General features: G+C 28.8%; 1 protein-coding gene across 1 annotated transcript in view; it reads right to left on the minus strand.

Annotated features, from left to right (window-relative positions):
* Positions 1 to 13,731, minus strand: part of LOC107440234 (uncharacterized) — a 70,088-nt gene extending 56,357 nt beyond the window's left edge. The window contains exon 1 of the mRNA XM_016053102.3: positions 13,213 to 13,731. Within this exon, the coding sequence (XP_015908588.1) occupies positions 13,213 to 13,584 (372 nt within the window). The 5' untranslated portion in view covers positions 13,585 to 13,731. The remainder of the gene's footprint in view (positions 1 to 13,212) is intronic.
* Positions 13,732 to 14,105: the final 374 nt, after the last annotated feature.

Below are 14,105 nucleotides of genomic sequence, written 5' to 3' on the forward strand. Positions count from 1 at the left end.
AACCGAAGTGCAACCCTTATTTACATACTATCAAATACTGAAAACTGAAAAAACAAAAAACAAATCTGAATTTAAACATTTGGTTAACTCCCAAAAAACACTGAGAAAACATAGGGGTGTTGAACTAATTTCATCAAATATTTAAGAGCCAGCGTTACGTTCAAAATTTAACTCGATTTCACCAGTGTCAAAACTAACAAAATACAACTCAAAGATTGAACAAAAGGAAGAGAATTTCATTAACGAGAGAAATTTCTTTCTTCTTTTTATGCAACTGTATGAATCAAAATTTACGCAACTGATTAAATTTTCTTAAATTATTGAAATTGAATAGTTTATATAAATAAAAAGACAGCTAAACTTAACATTCGAAAGTAATTAATTAATATTACAACAATGAATTTAATGCTGTTTGAAAGCGTCTCATTCATATTGCATGTAGAATAGTGAATATTCTCACCTATCAACACTGTTTTGCAACAGCCAATTGATGAATAGTGTATTCATTTCCATAATGAAGTACTTGGATATATGAATAACTCATCTAATTATACAGTTATTAATTCAATTACCATTGAGATTCAATTCAATAATTGAGAATTAGGGAAATACATTTTGAAGCTTATTAATGATTTGTTTGATAATTCAAAATACGGTGCATCGAAGGCAATACAAACAAAGTTATCAATTATTGTTGGAATAAACAATTTTCTTTCCTTATAATATTATGCTTATGTTAGTTTCATTTCTTCATTGTTTAGATTAATACAAAAGAATGCAATGCAATTGCTGCAACTTGTTAGAACCAAATTTGGCAACGATATTCAATGAATCATCAAAATTATTTTAATGAATATTTACGAATTTTAAATTAAGGAAGAATGTATATTTATCAAATTTTTACAGCTGATTTGAAAACCAGGGATAGTATTGATTATGGGTTTACAGATACAATTGGCTTTCAAAAATTAGTGGGGTTCTGCAACATTTTTTTTTAAAAAAGTAAAGTTAAAAAATGAATTTTGTTTGCATTTGCATATGCGCACTGATTTGTTGATGAACAATCCTGCCACGTGGAGCAACCGATTTTAAATCACATCACAAAATATTGAAGAACTTCTGGCGAACAATGAAATGGTACACGAGCCATGAAGTAGTTTCCGAAATTATTTGATAACTCTCGCTTCGTCAATAATTACACGATTTCTAAAAGATATTATCATAAGTATAATAAATAATGTTTAAGAATTTCTGAATAGTTAAAAAATGCTGTTTTACTTTTTAGAGAGTGATGGGAAAGATATAAAGCAAAAGATAATTTGCCATGCATTCTAAAAAATACTAGACTGACTTATTCCTTACGAATTAATATGGACTATTGCTTAAGAATACTTTCCCTCGTTTTACTCTACTCTTTTTTAGATTAAGAAAAAAAACATTATCTCTATGGAGAGATCCTGTTTGTATCTAAGTGCACGCCAAATAGATGCCAAGCTCTCAGCGCGAACGTCTGTAAACATCACCAACGTTGCACAACCTCTTTTTTTTGCTTGCTTTCTGAAATCGTGTGAAATTAGGAAAAACAAAACTTATTGAATAAAAATTATAGTTTTTTTTGTTTTCCCTAAAAAAGAGAGTTGTATCATATTTAAATAATACTTTATATTCGTATTTAAAGAAATGAATGAAAGAATATTAAATATTGTTTCTTGCAGACGATTTTCTTCCACAGTGAAACAAAAGTCAAAATTCTTTATCTCGTATTTGATTTGTTAAGAACAAGTCAGCAAAAGACAAGTCAGCATCCTGTGATTCAATCCAATCAAATGCTCTTGCAATGTCATATAGTTGTTTCTTGTTCAAGAACGAGTGTTCTCCATATTTATCGAAATGTGTCAAAAAGTCTATGATTCCAGAAAGACTACGAAGCTATAACCTTCTTTTAATAACTCTCTGATATATATCGTGAAAGATAGCACTTTCTGTCTGACGTGGTTAACTTTTAAAACCTTTTACATTGTAATTTGGTAACAAAATAACACAGAAATGCGGTAGCGGATGCTTACTTTAACCACTGGCGGTTTAGAAATATTCAAAATTGGGGCAATGTTTCTCCCCAATACACTATGTTCCTATATAATTACATAGAATATCAGGTTTTTCCATGCGGAGAAGACTGCAGGGTTAAATACGACTTCATACGCGCAGAACCGTCAGTGGGTTGAATCCTATATTGCAATGGTCTTTTCTTAACTTGCAACGAAGTATAGAATTATATATTTCCTAAAAGCATTTTAAACATATATTTTGCCTGGATAAATTTACTTTTTTTATTGTAATATCTATAGTATACAATTTTCTGAAGAAATCTTCAAATTAGGAATCACCTAATTTTATTTACAAATAAAGTGAATCTTTGTTTACTTATTTAGAATTAAAATGTGTTGTAGTTTCTATAACAAGCTTATTACCATAAATTCCATTTTGCTCAAAAATATCATTTTTCTATCCAATTTAATTTTGCTAGGTTTACCTTTCTCTAGTTACTTCCAAATTATGCAATGGTATGCTTTGGTATTAGTAATATCATTACTGAAGTTGACGGGAAGCGACTTCAAAGAAGGTCCTCCTTAATTAACTGAGGGGGTGGAATGTCATAAGGCTTCGACTCTCTGCCAATGACAAGGCCTTTTCACAGAAAGTGCAAAGCGTTTAATGAGCTGTTGGAGAAAGGTGCTTGTTGGAAAAGCTTTCAAAAGAAATTGATTTTTTTTTCTTCTTTTCGGTATTGAAGAACAATGTATAAAAGCCACCGTATTGTAAGAGAGGATATCTATAGAAGTTTAAATAAAGACATTGTATGGTAAGAAGAATAAGGCGACTCAAAAAGGGCCCCGTGGAACATATTAGGCTCTCTGCTAGCTTGCAATTTGTGAAAGGAAAGTAATGAAAAATATCTATTTTTAGTAAAAAAAATCATAGAATTAAAGTTGATGCATATTGGAAGCTTTTAGAAATATTGTGCAGAGAAAATTATTTTATTCAATATTTTTAAGGAGTACATCCAACACCTTTCGCGTTGCAAAACGTGCAGTATAAAATAGTTTAAACAGAGCACAATTAATGAATTTTAATAGATATACAAATCTTTCGGAAGTAACATTTTCAGTGCCGCTACACTTTTAGAAATATTGCAGAAAGAAAATAATATTGCTCAATATTTTCAAAGAATAAGTCCAACACCTTTTGCATTTTAAAACGCGCAGTATAAAATAGTACAAATAGAGAGCAGTTAAATAATTGTAAGTGACTTACAAATCTTTCGGAACTAAAGCAAGTACTATTAAAGTAAGTTTCAGTGCCGCTACACCTTTAGAAATATTGTTCAGAGAAAATAATGTTACACAATATTTTCAAGTAATAATAAGTCCAACGCCTTTTTGCATTTTGAAACGTGTAGTATAAAATAGTTTAAATAAAGCACAGTTAATGAATTTTAATAGGTATACAAATCTTTCGCAAGTAACATTTTCAGTGACGCCACACGTTTAGAAATATTGTTCAAAGGAAATTATTTTACTTGATATTTTCAAGAAATAAGTCCGGCTTTCGAAAAACGTGCAATATAAAATAGCACAAATAGAACAAAAGTATGAGTTTTCGACATCAAATATGTTTCTTGTTTACTTCATTTTTTACAAAGTTTATAGTATATAATAATCGGTAATTACAGAATGACCTTTATTCTACTGAAAGTAGGTGAGTTGTTTTCTTTGGTATCAAAATCTCAGAAACTAAAGTCAAATATCTTAAAAAAAGTAACTTAAATTTATCTATTAAATTGATTTTTAAATCATGGAAGTGGAACAAAATATGTAATCGTAAAATAGATAAAATATCATTAAGAAAGCTTGTTAACTAGTGTTTTCTTCGTCAAAAGTAAAACTTTTACCATTTTGAATTTTAATTCTGAAACAGTTCTTACCAAGAGAGGTTCGAATTATGGTTAGAGAAATCAGACTCTTTGATGATTTTTATTTCATTAAGTTTTGGAACGGAGCCAAAAACAGAGATTTACGAATGTTGACAGTGAACAAAGTAAACGTGCCTCGAGCAGTTTAATTTGTTCTTATAAAAAGTTAGAGAAGAACGATAAAAATGAGACTCGGTTAATTTTCTTTAAAATTTATCAATCGCTTTATATGTAAAAGAATTTATCAATCGCTTTTTTTCTTTAAAGAATTTATGTTTTCTATTAAACAAATTAGTTAAAAATTTAAAGCTTTTACTTATTTTGGAAATGTATGCAAAACAAGTATGGTAAAAGCTACCAGAATATGATAAAATTTACAGTGTTTCTAGATCTATGGGAACACTAAAAAGATCATCAATTTTTACTGAAGCAATTTGGCAATGAATTTGGTAAAATTACCAATAAATGGCTTTATTATATGTGATGAAATTTTGTAATTATGATAAAATTTATTAAATTTATCATGATACCTTAGAGCATGGCATGAAAACCGTTCCTTTGGATAAATGTACTTTTCAGTTTTGTATTTTTTACGAAGAGTGGGATAATAAACTTTAATTTTGTGTGCCAGAATTTCCGGGTAACCGTTATCATGCAATTAAAAAAAATACCAAATTAATGGGGTAATTATCGTATAATTTGGTTTTCATTACCAGATTTTTTTAAAAACTGAAATGTCATTACCATACAGTATGGAATTTTACTAGAATTTTTTTCTCCGTGCAGAAACTATCTATAAAAACTACTATAACTGCTATAGTTTTTAATACTAGACAACTATGACAGATTTTATTTGGTAAAACGATCATGAAAGGATTCATGTAAAATAAAATTCATTATAAAATCAACTATGTAAAAGTGACCATCTGGGTAAAGTGAACGCCTGAGTAAGGTGACCATTTTCTACAAGTTTTATTTCAAGAGTCCTTTTTAAAGAGTCTTTGTAAAGTGACCACCTCTATATAGTGACCATTTGGCTTGGTCCCGAGGGTGGTCAATTTAAACAGGTTCCACTGTATTTTAGCTTATGAACATGGTCTATCCCTCCCTTTGTTGATTGGAATCATACACAAGATGCGTTTGGAAAGTTCAGGTGAATTTTTGAAGGCTCATTCGCTGTATAAAATAATACTTATTTGCTAATGATATACCATTTTCATAACTGCTGTGAATTTGAAACAGTTTCCCATGACAGTTAGGTCAAGTTTAGTCTGTATTCAGTCAGTACCCTCTCTGTTACTCTTGAAAATAGATAAAAGTGCTAATATGAGGACATGCTACAGTTTTAGAAATAAAAAATATTAAAAACAACAACAACAAAAAAAAACATTCCATAAAATATTTAAAAAAATGTAGAAAAGTTTTATAAAAAAAGGGTGTGTGAACTAAAATTTTAATATTTAAAAAGTAACTCCAACGCTGCATTATTTGATCTCAAAAAATAAAGAAGTATTCTTTGATTTTTACGTTGTTCATTTCATCTTGAAGAAAAAATCTCAAGAAATTAGAGATTTTAAATAAAAAGTTGAAGTCTTGACATATTTAAATTATTTGTCCGCTTTAAAGCACAGATATATATATTCAAAATAATATTTTCATTTACACTATCTGGCCATTAATGACCGGACACCCCTCATTTCGGATACATGAGGTGCTAGCATCTGGTCAGTATGGCGTAGGGCCGCCACGCGCCCGAATCACAGCCTTAACCCTTCTAGGAAGGCTATCCACTAGGTGTTGGTACACGGCGGCAAGTATTGCCCGCCATTCCTCCTGTAACATGGCGAAGAGTTGAGTGGTGGTTTTGGGGCGTTCTGGTCTGGCCCTCAACCGGCGCTCCAACTCATGCCAGAGATGCTCAATTGGATTGATGTCGGGACTTTGGGATGTCCAGTCAAGCTCTTGCACCCCCATTTCATCAAACCAGTCCGTGATGGCATGTGCTTTATGAATGGCAGCGTTATCGTGTTGAAACACAAACGGGCCATTACCGAACTGTTGCCACAGGGTGGGAAGCGCCGAATTGTCCAGGATGTCTCTATACCCTTCTGCGTTCAGGGTTCCACGCACTAACACCAAGAGTCCAAGGTCAAACCATGAGAAACAGGACCACACCATAATTCCTCCACCGCCGAACTTCACAGNTTGTAATTTTTTTGTAAACTTTTTTGAGTGCTTCTCACACGATTGTATTGATATATTTTGCTTTGGCTATATTACTTCTAATCATATTTTAATTAACACTATCAGATTCAAATTTGTTTTTATATTAAAGAAAAATCTATCGTAGCAAAAAAGATTTAGAAATTAAAAACTTTAATATGATTTCAGTATTGACTGGTAAGACAGTTTTTCCTTCCTCATTTTCATGAAGTCTGCAAAGCTCAAACTGCAAGAGTCCATAATTACATCGCATTTTGTATTTATCAAATCGTAGTTTAATCGTTCTTTTAACTTTAACCATGCTTAACTTTTAACCATTAATTTTACCATACTTAACTTTAACCATACTTGACTTTAACCATACTTAACTTTAACCATACTTAATTTTAACCATACTTAACTTTAACCATACTTAACTTTCACCATACTTAACTGTAACCATACTTAACAAATTTAACTACAATTCACTATGAAACCTAATTTAGCCATTTAAAGTTTAATTTTTCAGCAATTATGATCAGTAACTATTATTTCTCAAACTATAATTTTAACAAACAATTTTCTAGGCAACTTACCAAATACTTGAATTTAAATAAACGTACGTAACGTTTTTTGTCAAAAAACAGAACTCAAATTTTGTTTGGAAATAATGTAGTGCATTATTTCCAAATAAATATTTGTTTAATCAAATGTTTTCTTTTAAATTCAAATGATTATATTAATAAAAAAAAAGAAACTGTTGTAACAAAAAATTTTTAGGGAAAATGTTCTATACTAATTTCATTATTAAATATAAGACATTTTTATATCAGGTTTCTCATTACTCTAACTGCACGAGTTCATTGAGTTCTTCTCAATTCATTTAAACAAATTCCAAATCCAAATTAGTAAGACATATAAAAAAACATGAGAGAAGCATTAAAAGGAAAAGCTTCAGTAGTGATTGCATTATAAACGTATAAGACTTTTCTAAAATGACTTAAGTAATTACGAGATTGAATAGAACTTCTTGCCATGAATTCCAATTAAGTCAAGAAAAATCAATTGACGGATAGTAGAAGGTAAATTTTCATTTATAATTCATCACCAATTCCTTTAGAAGTACTTCAACTCGTGAATTATAAAAGAGATCGGTTACCAACAATATATACGTGTAATTAAAAAAAGTTAAGTAAACGTTATTTATCAAAAATATAACAAGATAATTCATTATTTAAATTAGAGATTTGCTGAATATGAATGCAAAGAATGTCATTGATTTTTAATGAAGACAACCAACATTAGTTTGGATACGTATTCCTTCTCAATTGTACTTTTCATAGGGTGACATTTGTATTATTGAATTATTTCGTAATTTGGAGGTATCCAAAACTTTTATTAATGCTATTTCCTCTAAATAAAATTATTTGTTATTGGACTTTAAATTATAGGAAGTTTAATTTCAAGTTATTTTGATTTTCAATAATTTACTTCCGTAAAATTTCCTTATTTTCAAGGATTTAAAAAAAAAATTACAAATCCAAAATTCAAAAATTAAAAATTTAATAATGAAAAATTTAATAATGAAATACACAAATAAAATTCAACCTATCAAGGGATAATCCAGGATTTTTGATAACTGAATGCGAGTGGCTTTATTTCCTTTACAGTACAATTTTTCCGTAATTTGTTATAATGCAATTTCGTTTAAAGGCTCAACCCTTGCATAAAAATTATAAATTAAGTATTATTTCTTAAAACTTAAACTATTACTAATATATAAGAACTAAAATTTAAAAAGTACTTTCGTGTTTACGTACATAATATTTTTTTCCGTTTTTAATACAAACAATACCAATATAAAAATTGAATTCTTCTTTAAAAAGAATAATTTAGCATGAAATAAAGCAGGGATTTTATGTTCTACACTCTCAAAGAAATTGGGTCAAGATAGAACCATAATGTCGGTACACTGAATAATAATTTGGGGCAAACTAGCTGCCCCCTTAACATGGTTAACCATTTTACCGAGTAGGTTTAACTATAATATCGTGTATTCAGGATTAAAAAGTACAACATTATTGTTGAATTTTGTATTAGTTTAAGGTTGCTGAAAATTTAAAAGATATTATGCTTCATAAACCTTCAAAATTCCATACACTTTATATTTTGTTAAGGACGGATACAAGAGCTATAATAATTTCCTTAAACTGTTTTTTTGACTCCATATATAAGCAGATTTTTTATATAAATTTTGTATTAAAATTTTGATACTTTTCAATAACTGGGATTACTTAATTAATGGTTGTATACATAATTCTAGAAACCTTTAAAAAAAATTCAAAAGTTTTAACATAATAAGCAGAAATGGACTAACTTAGTTAGGTATTTCTCAATTGATATCACCGTTAACAGTATCTCTAATATTTTTCTTAACATTTAGAAACATTTTTTCACATTAGATATATTTTTACGAAATTAGTGTCGGGATAAAATACAATATTTTAAAAAAAAACATCCTTCCTCTAATTTTTGATTAAGTATTACATTTTAATTCTAATGTAATATTTTAAAGTAAACGAAATAACCAACATGGCAAAATTGTATGTATAAAAAACAATATTATAAATCTATTTATTATAAATCATACTTAAGAAGCAGAACGAAAAATAAAACTAGCGCATTTATGACGAGAATTATTAAGCAAACATTGAAAAAAAATTGTAACTTTTGCCTCACAATTTTTAAAATAAATATTTACTGGAATATTTATTATATCTTTATATTTAATTAGTAATTTTCTGCTTACATAGACTAAAATATTAATACCAGTTTGAAATGAAATTAAATCTAAATTTTTAATACAGTTACTCTTTTTTAAATCTATTTTAGTCTTAAATATTTAAAAATTAGTCTTATTATTTTTTTTCCAAAATTTATTCCGTTTTTACGCTGTATGTTTAGAGTTGTTGGGGTAGTTTTTTCATGTCAGAGTTTTTTTAGTGGGTTCGATTACAGAAAAAGCGTGATCGTTTGTTAACTGGAGGCTCTGACCAATTTTCTATCTATGACTGTAGAGTTTTTTATGCTAATCATAGGGCTTAACCAAATATTTTGTAAAGGCTCTCGTCTCGTGGTGTGCTCTCTATTTTTAATTATTTTTGCAGGTTCCCATTCCTCATCCAAAAAATTTTACTTCAAGTTCCAGGAGAATGGAAAGACGACGTTCGATTTCGAATGATTTGACCTGAATTGATACCTACCGAGGTTGATCTGGAATCAAATTCGAGTGCTGAATAAAGAAATGGACACCTCTGCAGAAATTTAGGACTCTGGCCAAATGAGTTTCTAAACTTAATACCGGTAACTGTTGTATTTCTACCTAATGTTCGGCAAGGGCTCATTTTGCTAGAGGCTTATAAATGTTCTTTGTTTTGTCTCATAGACTTTATCATAATTCAGAAAAAGCAATCGAGTTTAAATGGATGATTGCAAGTATTAAAGTTGCAATGTAACTTCTTAAATTTGCTGGTTTTGAATATGCAGGTGCTAAGCCATAATTCACAACACGATAAAGTATGAAGTATTCAAAATTAAGTAACCGAAATGCTAGTTTCTGACTCTGAAAAGTCATCTAAATTAAAGAAGAATTTTAAGAATTCACGCAATTATTAGCCGAAAATTATTTTATTAGGAGGGAATAGAGAATGTATTAATTGTTTAAAAGAGGATGGAAAAATGCGCTTCAATTTCTGTGGTTTGAAACTTTCTTTTGATACCTGACCGTGCATGAGTGTTATTTAAACATTTCAAGGAAAGAAAATTCATTATTTTTCTTAGCTTAAATGCATGACAATACCACATAATTTTAATAGTACATTTCTAAGAAAAAAATTAATTCAAACGTTGTAGCATTGTATGCAGTTGAAATTTTTTCATTTAACGAGTCGTGATAGTTCTTTTTCACTATAAAGAAACAACGCTTTTTTTTATTCAAGTTTGAGCCTTTTTGGACAATGAAATTACATTAATTCTTCCTGAAACCTTTCTTTTGATTCACAAAAGAATTTTAAAGAAATATTTGTCTTTTCCTGGACATGTTTTGTTTCTTCTTGGAGATAAAAAATAACTCGCAGATGTTTATTCTAATATAAAACTAAATAAACTTTAATCTTTTAACGAATTGAGAGAAAAATATACAGTTACGTTGAGCTAGTGCACTTTATATATTATATTTACACGTTTACAGTACAATAAAGCACTCAATTCTTCTTTATTTTTTTTTCAATTTTATTTTAAATGCCCTAGTACAATTTTGTGTGTGCTAGGCTTTCAATGTGCATTTTAAATTTGATGTAAAACAATTGCATATCAAGGACAAACAGAAATTTCAAATTTTGTGAAATATTTTCACGAATGTAAATAAAAAAAAAATTCTATGTATTTGTAAATGGTACAAGATTTTTTTGGCACAGAGATGGAATTAAAAAATAAATTTTAAGTTAAATATCAATTATCTACGTTTGACAAATATGGAGCAAAAGAGTGAAAATCTCTTACAATACTATTTTTCTAACTGTAAACTAGGGCACTGTTTTTTTAATCAACATATGGGAAGCCTCTTATAACAAGTACAATCAATACAAATGCTTTTTGAATACAAATTCCTTCAATTTTCCATAAGATCAAAGGAAAATATGCTAATTAAATATAAACAATCTAAAGTTTTTGTTCAGTTTCATATTAAAGAGTCACTGTAAGAAGTCAATGTTTTCAACATTTTATACCCACATTTATGAACTAATATTACTAATCTAATTATAGCACTGATTCCGTACAGAGAATGTTTTACAAAATAGTTATGATGCTATGCTGAAAATTATAACTAAATTGTAATTTAGGGATTACATAATCAATTTCTCACACGGCGAAAACCTTCTAGGAAAATTAACGTTTTGTATAGTAATAAAGTTTCCAATTTAAAAAAAAACAACTTAATTTTTGTTAATGAAACTAAAATATACGTTATTGAAATCATTCATTTGGTAATTTTTCCGCTAATATGATAGTGGTTTACAGGAAATTCTGGTTGACAAAATTATAACTCTCATTAACACACATTTAGGAGAAATATATAAAATTGAGAAATAAATTTAATTACACAGATGGCTTTTACGCCATGCTCTAAGGTATCATAATAAAATTACTAAATTTTATCCCATATTATTAACCATATTTTATAGTTAATTTTATCAAAATCATTATCAAACCACTTCGATTAAAATTTCCTAATTTTTGGGGGTTCCCATAGAACTGGACATGCAGTAAATGTTACCATATTTCGGTAGTTTTGCCCATACTTTGTTCCTATTGCACAGCTTACGACATTTTCGAAACATTATTTTTAAAATAAAATGCAGCCAACATCATGATAGCTACGTATTTGGGATTTTTTTCGTAAATCTCAATATTTTCCACAGAATATAAAAAACATATTGTTAATAATCTGTAAGAAATTAACGACTTCCTAGGTCCAAACAATATCTAGTTGTCTTTGAAAAAAAAACTTTAAGCATAAGAATACAGATAACATGACATATTATGAAATTGATGAGAGGAATTTCTATTAGTTAATGAGGTTTATACAAAATATTATTATACTAATAATACTAATATTATTTTTTTAAATTCTTAAAAAATTCAATATACTTAAAGTTTTTAGCTCTTCAGCTGTTGCTCACTCAAGTCTACTACCCCCATGATAGCTCATCATTTTTAAATCATTTTTTTTTGAGAAAGACAATAATCATTTAGTCAATAAAATATATAATCATTCAATTTTATGTAAGCACATTTCGTTAAAATGTTTATTCTTACGATATGAACGATGTCCTAGATTAAAAAGGTTATTGACTATGTTTGAACGAATTAAAATTGCTAAAACAAAATTTCTGATAAAATAAAAAGGAAGTAGGAGAAGTAATTCCAATTATTAATGATATATAATAGTAATTTTGCCATTTTAACAATTAAAGTAGAAATCAGTTTTGGTTTTAGTTAAAAAGTAAACTTTTATAGTTTTTTTCTTCTTTTTTTTCAAAGTACAATATAAATATTAAGATGTTTTATCTGGAAATATTTAATCTTTCTATTATTTTGTTAATTTCGACATAAACTCAAAGACGAAAATATAAAATTAAGATCTCCAGAAAGGTAAATAAAGTTTTCTACAATAATGCAAAAATAGTTATTACTAAAAGCAAAGAAATGTAAAAAAATTCCCAAAAAAAAGCTTTTAATATTGATTAACTTTCAAATGAATTAGAATTTCAAATTAAATTCATGTTCATAAATAAAAATGGCCTCTTATTTACATTCCTACAGGCTGCATAGCAGACAGCCGGATATTTTTTACTACAATTTTAGGAGCTAATAATTCTAGATTCCTTTTTCTATTCCATAACATTCCCTAAACTTTATTCTACGCATTTTCGTAAATTCAAAATCCAATGTAACGTAAAGTTGAATACATAAAATAGCGCAGTGGCACTATGAACTTATTAATGCAGGTTAGAAATTAGTATAGGTTTCTATAAACATTCATTAATCACATTGATAATGGAACAGTTTATATCTTAAACCATATTCAATGCTGTTAAAGAACATAATACATGCTGTGATTTATTTTTTTGCACCACTGTTAACTGTAATTTAACATAAGAGTTTTATCAATTAATTATTTATTATAACTTCTTCTAATTTATACGCATCCCTTTTTTAATTTTATGACTTTAAAGTTAGATTCAGTAACTAGTTTGATTTAAAGTTAGATTCAAAATTTTTTTCAAAATAACTTTTCATCATTATCAAAAATGTATATTGCATCAGTTTAAAGAATTAGAATTTAGTAAATACATGTTAGTGTGTGAAAAAAATGATGTCGTATTCCAGAAAAAGGATAATAATTATACCATCACAGATATTAAAGTATTTATCTTTAAATACATAAAAAATTTAATAGTTTTTATAAATCTTACCAATTTCTTTCCACTCAGAACGCTAGAAAGGTTCAACTCCTGGCAATCATCTAACTCTTTATGTTCCATTTTTAATTTCTGTATTTCAGAAACGACAAAATTGACTAATTTTTGCGATTCCAAATCATCCATATCCTGCCACTCTGTCGAAGTCTGAGGTGGTTCTGTCGTCGTTGTGGTTGTCGACGATGTGGTTGTGGGGGATGTCGACGACATTGTCGTCGTTGTTGCGGCAACCTTGTCATCTGTTGTCGTTTCCAATGTCGAAGATGATGATGGACTTTCCGAAGCCGAACTTGTCTCTGGCAGAGAGTCAGTGGTCATTTGTCCCATGGCGAAAGCCACCAATGATAATAGCACCACGAACCTCATTGATACTTAGAGTTTCACTGAGGACGCGGAATGAAAAGACCACGTGGTCAAAGAGACACGGTTATGAGTTAAATGCGCGGAAGAGGGGTCACTCGGATGGAGACGGGATGATTTCTGCTCTAAATCTGGCTCCACCGAGATGCGGAAGAGGATCTTCTGTTCGATGAAGTCGTCTGATCCCAGAATAAAGCGCCCCCTATGCCCCTTGAGTTTGTTTTGAGTTGGAAAGGAAAGATAAAAGTATCGCTCTTGACATTTTTTTCACGACACGAATATGACTTGATAGTAAATTTTATTTAAAGATTTCATGTTATACTTCCGATTATAAATTTTAAATTTTTTTTAGCCATTTTTAGTATTTAATTTGCGGGTCAAATATAGATACATCAATATTAGTTTATAGATTATTTTTAATCTGTCACAGATAAGAAGTAAAATTCGTGAGTAAATAGCACAGTTTAATGAGTTATGATATAAAAAAGAAGTAAATACGTGTTTTATTGAAATTTTCGCTGCAAGTA

The sequence above is a fragment of the Parasteatoda tepidariorum genome, chromosome 3 (assembly GCF_043381705.1).
Source record: "Parasteatoda tepidariorum isolate YZ-2023 chromosome 3, CAS_Ptep_4.0, whole genome shotgun sequence".
Classification (NCBI taxonomy): domain Eukaryota; kingdom Metazoa; phylum Arthropoda; class Arachnida; order Araneae; family Theridiidae; genus Parasteatoda; species Parasteatoda tepidariorum.